Source organism: Ooceraea biroi, chromosome 7 (genome assembly GCF_003672135.1).
Source record: "Ooceraea biroi isolate clonal line C1 chromosome 7, Obir_v5.4, whole genome shotgun sequence".
In the NCBI taxonomy this organism is placed as follows: Eukaryota; Metazoa; Arthropoda; class Insecta; order Hymenoptera; family Formicidae; genus Ooceraea; species Ooceraea biroi.
This window is the reverse complement of record NC_039512.1, coordinates 1,478,695-1,493,972: the sequence shown is the minus strand read 5'-3', so window position 1 is coordinate 1,493,972 and position 15,278 is coordinate 1,478,695. Positions and strand designations below refer to the sequence as shown.

The window sequence follows — 15,278 nt, the reverse complement described above, 5'->3', positions numbered from 1 at the left end:
CGCAATAGTAATATCGCGGGCGGTGAAGTAATCGCGGCCGAGGATAAGATGCACCGCCTTACTCGCGAAAATTCGATGTAAAGTTGATCTGGGAACGACGACGAAGCATTGTATGCGAGACCACACAGGTCGACTAGCGCGCATTAAACTTGGCATACAGGTTTCGCGGACAATCAGCGGTAACTAGATATTCAATTTTTATATTTGAATATTAAGCAGCGGCGCGCATCCTGTTGTCGACGACCTGTCTCGCTCGGCCCAAACTTTGCGTTCTCACAATCGGAGCCACGCTCAAAGTGGATATAACGCTTCTTCCTTTTTTTCCGCTTATTACGGTGCACAGGAATCGCTGCAGGCGATATATGGACCGTATGGTACTTCTAGCGGCGTTTTATTGTTGTATTATTATTATTATTATACGTACTGCGCTACTGCATTTCTATTACGTTGAGTATCGTTTGCGCTCGTTGATTTCAAATTTGTCCAAGTACGAACGCCAAAATGTTTCAGCAACTATAAATTCATTTAACAAAGATTGGTAACATTCAAATTTTAAACAAAAAAAATAATTAAACATTTAACTATCCACAGATACTTGAAAGGCATATTTCATCTCATGTGTTTAATAAAAAATTTTAATGAGTTTTAAATCTTCCCTCTTATACATTTTATTCTATCTTTATGCTGAACAGCGAAGCTGATCCATATAATTTTCTTCAAAATTCTGTGTCTGAGGCGGTTCAAATCGCTCTCTAAATTCCAAACGACAGGCGTACATGACATTCGGAAAATCTTGTGCGCGTTTGCGCTCGGCCGCAGCGGAAAACTCGCCGGGAAACCCGCAGTCGGATCATCCGACGTAATTACCGGCGACGTGTAACAGTCAGGTAACCCCTTCATTTCGAAACTATGATAAACTAGCGCTCGCCTACGGCCCGGGAATTTGCCTCTATGATTTATGCTAATGCGCCGGACCTACCCCAAAGCAGCCTCCACTAAACGCTCTATTAGGCTTAAGTTAATTACGACTACCTTCCTGCGGCGGGCAGCCCCGACGCCGATCGTTACCATATTACAATACATATATTACGCCCGATTAACGATGCCAGCGCTTCATGAATGTTGAAGAACCACCTAAGGGTGGTCGCAGCGACCGCGCAAGTGACCCCGCTTTCTCCTCGGCTTTTATGTCATTCGTAGCGATCGGGATGAATACCACTTTCCCTTTATTGCACCCTTTGTTTCCCTCTTTCTCCGTCCCGTCGGCATGCGTGAATTTCCTTTAATCATGCGTGTCTAACAGGCACGTGATTATCTTAACAGAGACGACTTTTATCGTGAACTCGGCGCTTACACGTGGAATGTGAATCTACCTCTCACGTTTATGAGCTCGTTAGTGATCGCTCCACAAATGACTCTATTCAGATTTAGTTAGTTCATATTAATTAGATGATTGTACAGTTTCTGGGATTTCTAGGAGATAATGTCTAGGAATAAACATGTTTAAATGTATGTAATTTTATGAGCAAACTGAATAGCTCAAAGTTTTTTTCAAGAAATTGTCCGAAAGCATTTGGAAGTGTACATTATGTATCGATATGAAAGAACGTTGCATGTACTAAACTCGCATGTACAAGAATTTCTCGTAGATGTAGGATGCCTATGATTCTTACGATTTACCTATAAAATAAAAAAAAAACGCGATAAATCTATAGTCCAATTAGATTTATGTCAAGCTGACAAATTTTCCGGATTATAGGTATCGGACACTCTCGGAAATGGTATCGAGGGATTTAACGGCACGGACACACTGCAGTGAAAAAGATGGAAATATTTTTCGGAACGATGGACCTACACACAGGGCGCGTCGTATCGCGCAGCCGAAAAAGCAGCGACCACCGAGAAGAGGACGAGCCGGATCCTTCCGGATACGACGACCGGGCGATTATGGACAATAACTTCATTTTACCCCGAGAACGATTTCCCGGTGGTTTTTGGTGCGTTTGACCACGCCGCGGCCGAAACGCGCCGCCTAGTTATTTGCGCACGCTCCGATATGCTATTTCGTCCGACGTAATCGCTAATTGACCCCCCCGATTTCAGGGAAAGACACAAAGTCACAAACGAGAAACGAAGAAACCCACCCCCACGGTGGCGGTTGTTACACTTCTCCGTCGCGGTTGACCACCGAAAGCGTAAGTGCTGCTGGCCGCTAGCTGTCGTAACTTATGAGGAATCGATCGCTCGAGGAATCGGCTTTATGGCTTCGACGAACGCACATCTACGATCGGCGATCGTAATATCGTGTTATTCCAGTGTAGGCCACATCGCGTTACAAATGGAGAAGAAACACATAAATCTTAATAGTGCTCGCCTAATTTATTATAAAAAAAATAAAAGAAAAGAAAAAACTGTTTATTCTACAACGCGAAAAGATTTAGCACTAAATGCATTTTGGATTTTCACAATTATAAAATAATAAAAATTATTTAAACTATCCATGTGTATATTAATTATTCAATTCAATGACAAAGTGAAATGTATAATATATACATATGTATTGTTAGTATATTGTCAATATTGAGAAACATCTTGGACATCAAATTTTGATGTTTCGAGCGCAATAAAACTCGTCTCATTTCCTGCGAAAAACATGCCGTTTATTATATTAATATTATTTTATTATTTTATTACGATTACTGACTACTAAAGCTATTAATTTCGGTGCGTTTCTTCACATTCTTGGTTTCTGATTTCGAGATATCAATTCTTCGTCCTGAGAAACTCAAGTTTCTATTGTGAAGAGGCGCTAAATGAAATTTTTGCACAAAGACCCGTTTTTATGACGTTTCAGTGACGAGCCTGCATATTATGATCGTTAGAAACATCGATAGGATCGATTAGTGTTCCGAGAGGAAGAAATGGACCGAGTGTTCTGCGAGGCGTCGTCTCGTTTTGGGCCTTCGTTACGGTGAAGAGGGCTCGTTTGTGGAACGTTTCACGCGTCCGGGCAGAATAGGAGCGCACGTCATGCTTAGAAGCAATGGGCAATACAACGAAGCGAACGGTGGCGGCGGCATGGTAGCAGCGCTCCCCGTAAGAACAAAATGAGGAATCTGAAAAGCGGAACCGTATAATGCGGTAATTGTATTCCCGGAATCAGCGCGGCACGCACTCTCTTAACAAGCCTCCACGAGCTCGTCCTGTCTGGCTGGCTATAGGCACGAGAGCAGACTGCTCGTGGCGGACGACACCCTGCCAACCATCATTAGACGTGGTAGCTCATTCAGGAATTAATAAAAGACACGTAGGAAACGCGAGTGGCAAGAAATTGTTCATTACGGAATCATGAAATCTTTGCTTGATGATGAAAGAATTTTAATTACGTAGTTTGTCATATAGAGTTGATCAGGATGATTAAGTTAATTGTAATAATTGATTATATTAAAGATGTGATATCGTACGATAACTTTTAATGATGTAATTAATGTAATTTATGTTTTCGAAATTTTTGATAGAGCAACAACTCTATTGTTGCTCTATCTTTTTCAGTGATTTACTTGAATATTTCATAAAGAAGTTTCGAAAGATAAAGTGTCCAATCTAAGAAAAATTTAATGCAAAACGTGCATCCTTTACAATTTGCAATTTTACGTTTATTTTTAATTATTTTGTTCCCGGAAATTTCAGTAAGTACCAATAGCCAATAATTCGGGTGGGTGAATGAGTTGCAAGTTTACGAAGGCCGGCCAACCGTTCTCGGAAGGCAGCAATAACAATTCCGGGTTAATTGCTCGCTTCTCGATCTAATGGAGAACATATCTATCAGCACGATGGATTTAATGAATTATTGATGAAACGCGTTCGTATAAGGAAGGGAAGGTCACTCGGCGCCGCAGATCGTCGTGAGCAGGAGGCTGGAATAAATGGCGTTCCTTCGGGATACATGTAAGGTAAGCGTATCCCGACCCATGGAATTCCGAGAGTCCAGTCCGCGAAAGCTCACGTCTCTATCTGTGAATGCATATTCATCGGACTGGCCGCGAAGGCCGGCCAGCGAAGGCTAGGGAATGCGGGAAGTTCTTCGTGGAGGGCCGGCCGGGATCCCGTCATACGGTGCTCTCTCATAAATTACCGCTAGTTGCCGGGTAACATGTTATTTGCCACCGAGCTCCACAAATGAGTTCACTTTGTATTTAATTACTCGACTCACGCCCAGGGCGTATCCCGATGGCGGACCCACCCTGCGCCGATCCGCCTCGCGCGCAGTTCCTCGCTGCCTTCGTTTTACCACTCTCTCTCTCTGCTTTCTCGCTCTCTGCTATCTTTTCTTCCTTGCCGCGCCTGCAACGTGATACGTGCAATCCTCATCGCGCACTTTGCGTTTCTGTAATGCATTGCTCGTTATCAAAGCGGTATCTTTTATTGCTGCTGCCTGACTTTGGTCCCTTTTGCCTTTATTTTTAATATAATATTATAAATTGCAGGAGATCTTTAGTTTGACATTCTTTATTACATTATTTCCTTTTTCAACATTGTTTGCCCTCAGGTCACGCGACAGCATCTTTTACGTCTCGTGTGCTTTTGGATTTGTAGTCCACGTTTGTAGTAAATTGCGCCATGTAATTGCAGTCCTCCAGAAAAGCTGTTTCTCGATAAACGGCGTTATCTCGTCCGTTCCGATTGCGTCGGCAAGTTTCTGGCAAGTCGAGAAGTCCAGACGCAGCGGAATGAGTGGGTTGAGCGTGCAGCTCCGACGTTACAGGCAGGTAGATAGAAAGGTAAAAGGTGGAGGTATACACGTGTGTATAGGTGGATAGGGCAAGGGCGTGCAGAGGCAGGTAGGCCAGACTTGCGCTTCGCCGTCCTAATTATCGGTTCCGCCACAATTCCATCCGTGGAACGAGATGATAATAGATGAAAGCGATCAATTTTTAAATTGCGCCTGATGAACGGAAAAAAAGCGAGAATATCGCGCGGGATATTGGAAATCGAAAAGGGGAGAATGCACGTGATGCACAAGAAAAATCTCGCAACACCTGGAACTGCCATCCAACGAGCCACTTGCGAGAGAGAAAATCTTTCCACGTCAAGCTTCACCGTTTATACCCCAATCGTCACGATATCTCGCCAATTTCGATCTCTCTCCTTCTTACGCGTCGGATTCTCCCCCATCTCCTAATCTTCGCATTCCCTTTTCTCCTCTTTGGAATCTTCACGATAGTTTAGGGCACGCGAGTCGAAATTGTGCGTCGAATCGCGGATCGCGCCCCTGGATCTCGCACAGGCTTCTCTCACCGAAGATACGGAAGGTTTTTAAGTAGAGGATTATCGTTCCGCTACTTAGGAAGAATTTTCGGGCGGCTGCGAGGCGATCTCCGAAATCCAAGACGGGCTGCGCGCTCGGAACGGGGAATGACAGAGATCGGGTTGCCACGGACCACCGTGTCGTGGTCACCGCAAACTTTATCCTACCTGTTTTCGCTAATTGAGCGAGTAAAGATGTAACTGGACCTTACGCACTTAAAGTATTTGCACTATTTTGTGCAGATACGATCCGTTTTCCATCTCGGCAGAACGAGGCCGAACAATCGAGCCCTGTCGATTCTCGTTCGATTGCAGTGAAATACATTTCGAAATTTCTGAGATATCTCCGGCGCCGGGTTTACTTCGGAAAAAACTTGAAGATTAAATGTACTTATAACGATGTGGGTCATTACATTATTTTCTACAACAATGGCCTGCAAAGACAAGTTTTTATAAAATAGCGCTTCAGGAATATGTATTATCAAATATTTATAATTTCTTTAAAAATGTAAAGACATGCGTTTCTCTCTTCTTATATATATTTACTTAATATTGTGTTGTCCGGAAAGTTCGTGCCGATTTTGAAGGAAAATTCAAAGGCAACATTTTTTTATGCCGATAAATATTTATTGACTTATGTATGCACCGTTTTGTTTTACAAGCTTTGTCCATCTTTCACGCAACTGGAAGATTTCATTCTTCCAGAACTTAGGTTTCTCGGCGAAAAACTCCTCAAGGTGGTTTTTTATGTCGATCAAAGAGTTGAAGTTCTTGCCGCTAAGAGAATTTTGCAAAGACCTAAATAAGTGAAAGTCTGAAGGTGCAATGTCTGGTGAATACGGTGAGTGAGGTAGCACATCCCAGCCAAACTCCAACAATTTTTGTCGGGTAGTCAAAGAAACATGAGGTCTGGCATTGTCCTGATGGAACACGGCGCCCTTCCTATTAGCTAATTCTGGACGTTTTTCCTGAATCGCTGTTTTTAATTCGTCCAGTTGCGAGCAGTACTTATCTGCATTTATCGTTTGGTTGTGTGGTAGGAGCTCATAATATAGGATTTCTTTCCAATCCCACCAAACACAGAGCATGACTTTTTTTGGATGAAGGCCGGCTTTCGGAGCGGTTAATGCTGGTTCATTTCGCTTACCCCAGGATCTTTTTCGTTCTACATTGTTGTAAATGATCCATTTTTCGTCACCCGTCACTAATTACTTAAAAAATGGTACGTTTTCGTTGCGCTTGTACAGCGAGTCGCAGATGGAAATGCGATCCATTAAATTTTTTTCGGCCAAATTATGCGGAACCCATACATCATAGCGACTTACATAACCAAGCTCGTGGACAGTGGTTTTCGATATTTTCAGTATCTCTGCTAATTCACGTGTCGTGTAGCGCGGGTTATTCTCGATCAGTGTCTTAATTTGGTCATCATCAGTAGTAGAGGGTCTGCCCGAGCGTTCTTGGTCTTTAAGGTTAAAATCACCAGCTCTAAACTTAGCGAACCACTTACGTACGGTTCTTTCAGCTAAAGCGCCTTCTCCGTAAACAGAACATATCGAATTTGTTGCTTGTGAGGCATTTTTGCCTTTCCGGTAATAGAAAAGCATCAAGTGTCTAAAATGTTCTTTGTTTTCTTCCATCTTGAAAAGAGTACAAAACTGACACGAATCAATTTATCTGAAACAACTTTTTTCCTAAAGATGCGTTGAAATGTCACCTTTAAGCATATGTATATAAATCGTATGTTTTCAATAACATTGATATATTGAGACATGTTCCAACGCCATCTATTAAAAATCGGCACGAACTTTCCGGACGACCCAATATAATTACTAGTAACAACAATCCGTGTGTGAGAGAGAGAGAGTGCATATTGTATTTAAAACTTAAATTTTATTAAACCTGGAACAAATATTACATCTTTTGTAAATTGTCTTTATAGGAACACATGTTTATGCAGCATTCGCAGGAATCGAGAAACGCTTTCTTGTTCTCTTGCATTCCAGCGAGTTACTTGTATATACACACATTACTGCATTGGATACATACTTGCGTACCAGTCGTAAGATGATCCAATTACTAATATAATGCTTTCCACCTGTCCTTGCGAGCCCCAAAACTCGCACGCGTGTCCGTTGTACGTGGTCACGAGGTGAACATTCCCCTTTATGCGCGTGCACACGTTAAAAGCGATTTTCCGGTATTGCGTTTGGGGTAGCGCAAGAACACGTCAGTTATATAAAACAACGATCATGAGGAAGGGTCTTATAATAATCGTTATTATTTTATTAAATTGCGCATATATTGCTTAAACAATCGAATAAAAATACGTAATGTACTGCAGCACATAATTAACGTAATTAAGATTATTAGGAGATGGGGAAGAATCCGACGCGTAAGAAGGAGAGAGATCGAAATTGGCGAGATATCGTGACGATTGGAGTATAAACGGGTGAAGCTTGACGTGGAAAGATTTTCTCTCTCGCAAGTGGCTCGTTGGATGGCAGTTCTAGGTGTTGTGAGATTTTTCTTAAGATAGTAAAACTTAATCTCACAGTAAATAAAAGCGAGATTAATAATGTTAATATATATATTAATAATGTTAATAAATAATAATGATTGAAAAACGGGATAACGAAATTTCTGACAATATCATTTCTATGTATGTTTCTTGTTTGTCTCACGTATAATTCGTTCTAGTGAGTGCTCGGAATGGCAATCTGTCCAATAAATTCATCAGTACTTTGCTTAGACTTTGACTCGTATTGTTCTTCCAACATTGCTTTCTGGTTTGAAAAATAATTAAAGTCACAAGAACCTTCCTCTAGAAATTGAGAAATTAGTAAAAAAATCTCAAAAGATTCGGAATAATCCCATCGCACGCGGTCATATCAGTATGACGTTCTAAGTTAAGTTTTACTGCTTACGTTTTTTCCTTTTTTTACACACTATGACTTTAATAGCTACGCGGGTCCATATGCGAGATCGTACGTGTATGACGGAGGCGCCGGGCCACCTGTTGCGGTCCCTGCTCGCGTACCCCGACTACGGGGCCCCGGCACCGTCACGGAGTGGGGAACCACGCTCGATGGCGATTGGTAGCACGGCACGTGCTGCACGAGGGTGCCTCGCTCCGCGAACGCATAAATATCTCGACGCCGTTCCACCCGACTTCAGAACCACCCCGTGGCTCGACTCGGCTCGACTCGATTCGATTCGACGCATCGATCGACGTAAACAGTATCCCTCCACATCCCGTTGGATCCGACCTGGACGAGGAGGACGACAGCAGCAAGAAGATAGAGGCCACAAGAAGACGCAAAGTTTTCGCGATCGGTTATCGGAGTGTGGTTTCAGTGATAGAATCAACAAGGGGTGAAGGGGAGTCTCTTTCCTCTCGCACGCGGACTGGTTGCGCGCGCGTTGTTCTGCGAGGATCCCCGTAGATCCTGCCATGGAGCTGCATGAAATGTTCCGTTACGGGTACATGTTTCCGCCGCGGGAAGACGAACCGATCACCGCCTGCGCGTATCTGGAGCTGCCGAGCTATGGGAAGACGGGCAAGACCGTTGGCTTGCCGCCCGTCAGCACCCTTACGGTACCGCAGAGCCTCGTCTACGACGGCAGCAACTGCAGCGACGGTTGGCACACCCCCAGCCCCACTGCCAGTCTGCGATCTGTCAGCCCGGCCACGACGCTGTCGATCTCGTCGGAACCGGAAACAGTCAACAGCGCGCCGACGTATCGGCTGCTGGACACGGTCAGCAGAGACAAGAGGCACGCGATAACGAAGAGGAATTCGTCGCTCGGACCATGTAACGTGGGGAACAAACGGCTGCGTGTTGACCCAATGGATCATCATCTGATGGTGACCGGGGAGATGATCAATCTGGACGGCGAGCGCGAGGACGCCGACGAGACGATCAACTTGGACCTCGACAAGTCGCAGTCCTGCCATGGCAGCGTCATCAGCAACTCCAGCGGTGGTCTGTCCGATCGCACGATGGACGGCGACAGCGAGGAGGACGCGGAGATCAGTGACGGTGCGGATCACGCGGGAGGCGCGCGTCTTGCTTCCGGCGGTCGCGATTCTCGCAGGAGGGGCAAGTACGTTAACTCCACCATCGTGAAGAAACGCCGATTGGCAGCCAACGCGCGCGAGAGGAGGCGGATGCAGAACCTGAACAAGGCGTTCGACAGGCTGCGCGCCTACCTGCCGTCCCTGGGCAACGATAGACAGTTATCGAAATACGAGACGCTGCAGATGGCACAATCCTACATTACCGCGCTTTACGATCTGCTGCAGTGAAGATGCGATGCAACGGGTGCCCGCTATGCCGGAAGTAAATGAGCTCAAGCTCGAGGCGGTCGGCCGAAGAGCAACCTGGAAGAAAGAAGCAACGGGAGTACGAGATTCGCGATCTTCGACGTTGTGGTCATCGCAGTAGCTAGAGGAATCGCCAACGTTGACGTAAAATTGCAAGGACCAACTTCTCACACACGGAATGGATCACTTAGGGCGGTATTCATAGTTCATTCTTAACGACATAGTCTTAAGTATATTTATTAGATACTAATATAGCTATCTGATTGGCTAACAAATATCTTAGGATTATATTTAAGACGACCTTAATATAAGAACGGACTATGAATATCTCAATCAGTATAATGAAAGATTGGCTCCATAATTTAGAAACGTTTGGAAATTGCTTATCCTACCGCGTTTGAAAAATGTGCTTTTTATACAACGGACGGGAATTATTCATATCTGTAATTGTTTCCAAATTGACAAATTGATCAGAAATTAGAATGTTATCTTTTATTAGCCTGTAATTATATTGTTAATAAGCATGAGAAATATTCGCTTTATATTCTTTTATCATTGATTTCTTAACGTCAGTTTTATGAATCGTTCGCCAATATTCTCCACATTGCTCACTTTTATTCTATCACTTTTATGTTCGTAAAGCTACTCATTATTCATAAAAATCATAGATATTGGAGAATGCGGTAATTAACGATGTGCGATCTCGTACGGAGCGTCAGAAGCGTCTGTAAATAGACTTGTAAATGTTGTATCATACATAGCCTTTTAAACGAGTTAGTCTTAAACATTGTATCATATTATCTGAATTGTGCATACTATAATTTATTTTTAATACGGTAATTGTTTAGCGGCGTACTTTATGCGAGACTGAAGCGCGAATTGTATCTCATACAATATAAAATGTATTTTTGCAGAATAAAATTATTTTGCAGTAATTCTACTCATGATATATCACACCTCCCCAACTTCGAAATATCTGCGATTGTAAAAAAGGTATCTATATTATCGCACAGTGTTTATTAGAATTTTATCAAGCAAGCCATGTGCTTCTCTTCCGGTTATAAATTAAATAAGTCGATAGTTCTTTGCTTTCACATTTGCTCTCACGGTCTTTCATCAACGTCATCTTTCGCCATCGCGCGCATTTACGGGAATACGCCGGTGTCGATTCACTTCTCGTGCGTACACGCAGCTTGAAGCAAGAATTCACCAGTGCGTCCAGGTCGACGGATAGATGGATATCCATCGAAGAAGCGAGAGAGACGAGCGGCACCACCATCGGTGGTCCCGGTCGTTATACGAAACCCGCGCGACGCGTCGGTGCCCGGTTTCATCGCAATTTGAGAACCTGCAGACTTCTTCCTTCGGCGATGACTCCTTCCTCCCTTTCTTCCTCTTCACGCTCATCCTGCGTCCTATATATTTTCGGCCCATCTTCGGCGGATGAAATTTTCATTTTGCGATTATTTTAATGGCGCATTTACGTAAAGCTGGCTTGTATGGAAATCATCCATCTGTACTTTCATATTGCATCGTATCGTTAATCATAAATCTCGTAGCGCCATAATAAATGCAATATTTTAGGAATCATAATCGTGGTTGAAAAGTTTGAAAATGTCTGTTTAAAATGATTTATGCTATTTTAGCATGTAAAGAATTAAGAATGCAGTATGTGTAAGCTCATTCTGGAAAAACTAACAGTTATTGCAAATATTATTTTGTTTAGGATTCTGTTAAGCATAAAATTTTGTATAAATTGTATTTCCGTTTCGATTCATTAATAAGCTTTCCGAATATTTAAAAACATATTGCATATGAGTTATAACGTGGTAAATGTTAGCTTCCCATGTCTTGGACAGTCGAATTATTTAGTAATCCTATCATACTACAAGACATAGTTTAAAGAAGCGGAGCTTGGCACCATTGATGTTCTGCGTGAAGAAGACAATGTTGCGAAACCGTTTTCTACGAAAGAACCGTATGGAAAATGTAGGTAACAGTGTTCGGCATTTTTGCGCGTTAATTTTTATGGAATTTCGCGTGTGTTAGCGTTAAACGCAGAGAGAATGTCAGTGAGGCTACTTGCGTATTGAGGCTGCCTGCTTTTATTGCGGCCGATGGCTTTCCCCTTTATTTTTCACATCTACCAGTCCCGGCAAATTATGGCGTGGCGTAAATCTCGACGTGGCCCGTTGTTCCAGAGTGATGTGCACGCGCGGTTACGATTTTCCAGAACACTTTAATTGCTCGGAGGATTTGCTGGATTTATTTAAGGAGGATAACTGTCCTGCTGGTAAATTTATCTTAACGTCCATCTTTCATTACATGCAAAGTTACGAATACGAATGAGCGTAACTGCAGGTGCAATAATACGCGGAAGCGCTATAAAACTCACATGGAAGCAGTTCACTTCAACATTTCCACGTGTTTCGGATAAGAGCGTATAGCAAATGTGGTCTTTCGAAGATAATAGAAGTTAGATAAACACGAAAATTTTCCAGGCAACGATGAAGAAGGGAGAATCGCGGTGTCTGAGTAAATATCCCGTCGAAGAATCATAAACTAGTCCCATCGCTGTGTTCTCAAGTGACGATAGACTACAGAAGCACCTCCGTCCTTTTGCCTTAACGCTGTTTGAGGACGGAGCAAACTTCCGTGCGCAAACTGTCAGGCGTCCTTTTCTATCAGAACGGCGAGAAAAATAGATCCCAAGTGTTAACTTGTACCGCAACATCCCGGATCACCCCTGAAAAATCGCGTTTCACGTTACCAATCGTTTTATCACGTTGCCGATAATAAAAAAAATATTTTTTAATATTTTATATATATATTTCTTATAAATGAAACTAAGCTTTCGATTTTTACCGAAATTGTTGCCTCGAAGTGTAAAAGATCTCTTCTAGAGAGAATTCCCAAAATTCCGGAGGAGTTCAACGAGTTATTAACACATTCGGCGTGAGATTCCGGTGATCTGAATTCGAATTCTGTGCCGCAGATCGCAGAAAACAGAGCCTCTAGGGGCTGCTTATAATCCGGTATGCATTTTACGTCGCGCTTCGTCGCGTGGCACTCGATTCTTCCTCGCCCCCTGGCGATACGATAAGATCAAACTACCGTAAGTGGTCGTCGCGAAGCGCCGATCGGAGACCGCGCGAAATTCACGACCGGATCCCGATCGCGCGGATCCTCGCCTCGCGAGGAATACCGAATATCCGGAGAGAGGACCATCGCGGCGAGGGGAAAAGGCGGAGGTAGGGCGACGGGGGCCCTTTTGGACGAGAGAACGTAAATATTTCCCGAGGCAATTAATTCTACGGAGTCGACTACCACCTTCGCTCCTGTCAGCGGGCTGCGTTTCTGACAAAGAGGACCAGCGGCTACGCAAGTAACCGGGGAAAGAGGTGCAGCAGGAGGGAGGAGGGGGAGGCAAAGGGACAAATGCCGCCTCGTCGGTGTCTGATCTTGGAGATTGCTTTATTTGAGAGACGGCCTAATGCGTGCAGCCGAATATTTCGATCCTCGGCTACCGGCGGGGGATGAAGGGGGATTGCGCGGCGAAACGCATTATAAGCATCGGGATAATGCAATCTCGCGACCGGATCGAGCGATAAGTAATACGATCGGTAGAGGTCGAAATTTGTCGGCGGTAGCCGCGCATTCGACCACAGCACTTGTGTATACCTCCCCTTGTCGTCTTAGCTTTTTCTTACCCTTCTTCCTCGCGGGGACAGTCGGCTTGAATTGTAATTTATGAACCAGGCACCTATAGTGACCGAAATCGTCGGAGGATCGCTACGGAAATGCGCTTTTTTTATTGTATCAAGATCTGGATAATGACTCGTTAAGTCACTTACATTTTATTATTACTTAATTCTTAATTAAAGAGTTTGGAAAGGATCTTAAATTTTCCTATCTTCTCTGAAAGCTAAAATAAAGATTTCTATTCATTACAATTTTCGTCGTCAATTTCTAAGATTGACGATTGCGAAACATTACATTTTAATATTCCATATTGTAGATTAAGTGTATTATTTGCGTGTATAGTAACCTTTCTAACGCTTTAAAAATATTTTAAGGCATTTTGCAGAAAAGATAGATATAATCCTGTTTAGTTTTTCATTCGACTTTAAACATTTGATAACTGTTTCCTATGGCGATTTTTGCATTTTCGATAGATAGATTTGGTATAAATTACAGTACACCTCAATAAATAAGGGATACGAGTGAGAGATACGAAAACGAAATAAGATGACAAAATTTGGTCACGTAGAAAGAATAATGCAGCAAGACATGAGGGGTGCTGAAGCAGAAGGTAGTGGACGACGAGCAATGTGCGCGTTTACTTATGTACCCGTCACAGCGAAATTACTCGGAGTGCGGACCGCGTTGCACATAAATCAACCGCTTTTCGCCGACGACATCCGCTGCTATTCGCTCGCACGACCAACTCGCGATCAACGTGCCTTGGCTCGTTCAAATTCCAACCTGCCGCATATAATGCATTCAATGAACTCGTTCGGACTTGTTCCCAGGAAGATATTTTCATTTTGAAAGACATGGAAGTACGGATAAGTAGATACAGAGTGATTCCGAATCTCAGGTGAAGATCAATGAACATGGTGCTGCAAGATGATCCCTTCAAAATTTCAGCACAATAAGAAATTCATCAATATTAGTAAAACTAATATTCCCCGCAGTAATATATGATAAAAAAAATTCAGTAGAACAAAGATATGCCTAAACAATATCATCAGCAATATCTTTTTTATGCCTTTTTTCTTCCAAGCTTTTCAGCGTTTCATCATCAAGTTCCTGTACTTCTCGTTGTCATTACCGATTAGTAACGACGATTTCGCACGATATCTTGTTCTTCATTTTTCACAATGGGCACCTTCCAAAATCATTGTACACTTCTATCCAGGTGGTCTGACGGAAGTCGATCGAGGATATTGTTTAAGAAGAATGGGAACGAGATCCAGAGCGATCTATCGTACACTTTCGGCATAGGTGCGATCATCATGATCCCACGACACAATATCTTTTCGATGTTACGACGTGCCTGCGTGCGTGCTCCCGCGAACGCTTCCGGATTATAGGCGCAGGTAAACGGACAGCTCGATCCTGGAGAAGGCAACGAGCAACACGACCGCCCATTGTGCCGTGCGTCGATGATCCTACGCTCGCGCGTCTCAAATCGTAAATCGGCGAAGGATCCTGTACCTGCGATCGTTCTTCCCACCACGTTTGAGGCCATGTACTCATAGTATCGCTCTGGGAGATACATCTTGTGGTTCGCTTGGTCTCCTTAATTATCCTCAAATATTGAAGAATACTTGAGAGGAGCAAAATAATGGAAAATAAGGAAAATAAAATAGAATTTAAAAAAATCTTTTTACAACAATAATCTTCTCTTAATAATATCTCAATTAATATTGAAATATTAATTAATCATTTTTTAATCATTTATGATATTGTTGTTTGATGTCTTTCAAACAAACATATTTATATCAGCAATACTTCGTCGCAAAATTCGCAGATGGAAATTGAACGTTACGCTGACAGGATACGCATGGAGGAAGAAAATTAAAGCGCAACAGAACGCGAACACACAAGTTTGCATCCCTGCTGTCCCAAGAGACACTGG

The 15,278-nt window shown here is 43.2% G+C and overlaps 1 protein-coding gene across 1 annotated transcript; it reads left to right on the top strand.

The window, feature by feature from the left end:
- Positions 1–8,761: 8,761 nt before the first annotated feature.
- On the top strand, positions 8,762–9,616 carry LOC113562323 (pancreas transcription factor 1 subunit alpha). Its single transcript, XM_026971385.1, has one exon. It carries the CDS (start codon positions 8,762–8,764, stop codon positions 9,614–9,616), a length of 855 nt encoding a protein of 284 aa, XP_026827186.1.
- Positions 9,617–15,278: the final 5,662 nt, after the last annotated feature.

Bases quoted from the DNA above. Each gene is read 5' to 3' on its own strand.
- LOC113562323 (XM_026971385.1), top strand. From the start codon at position 8,762: ATGGAGCTGCATGAAATGTTCCGTTACGGGTACATGTTTCCGCCGCGG.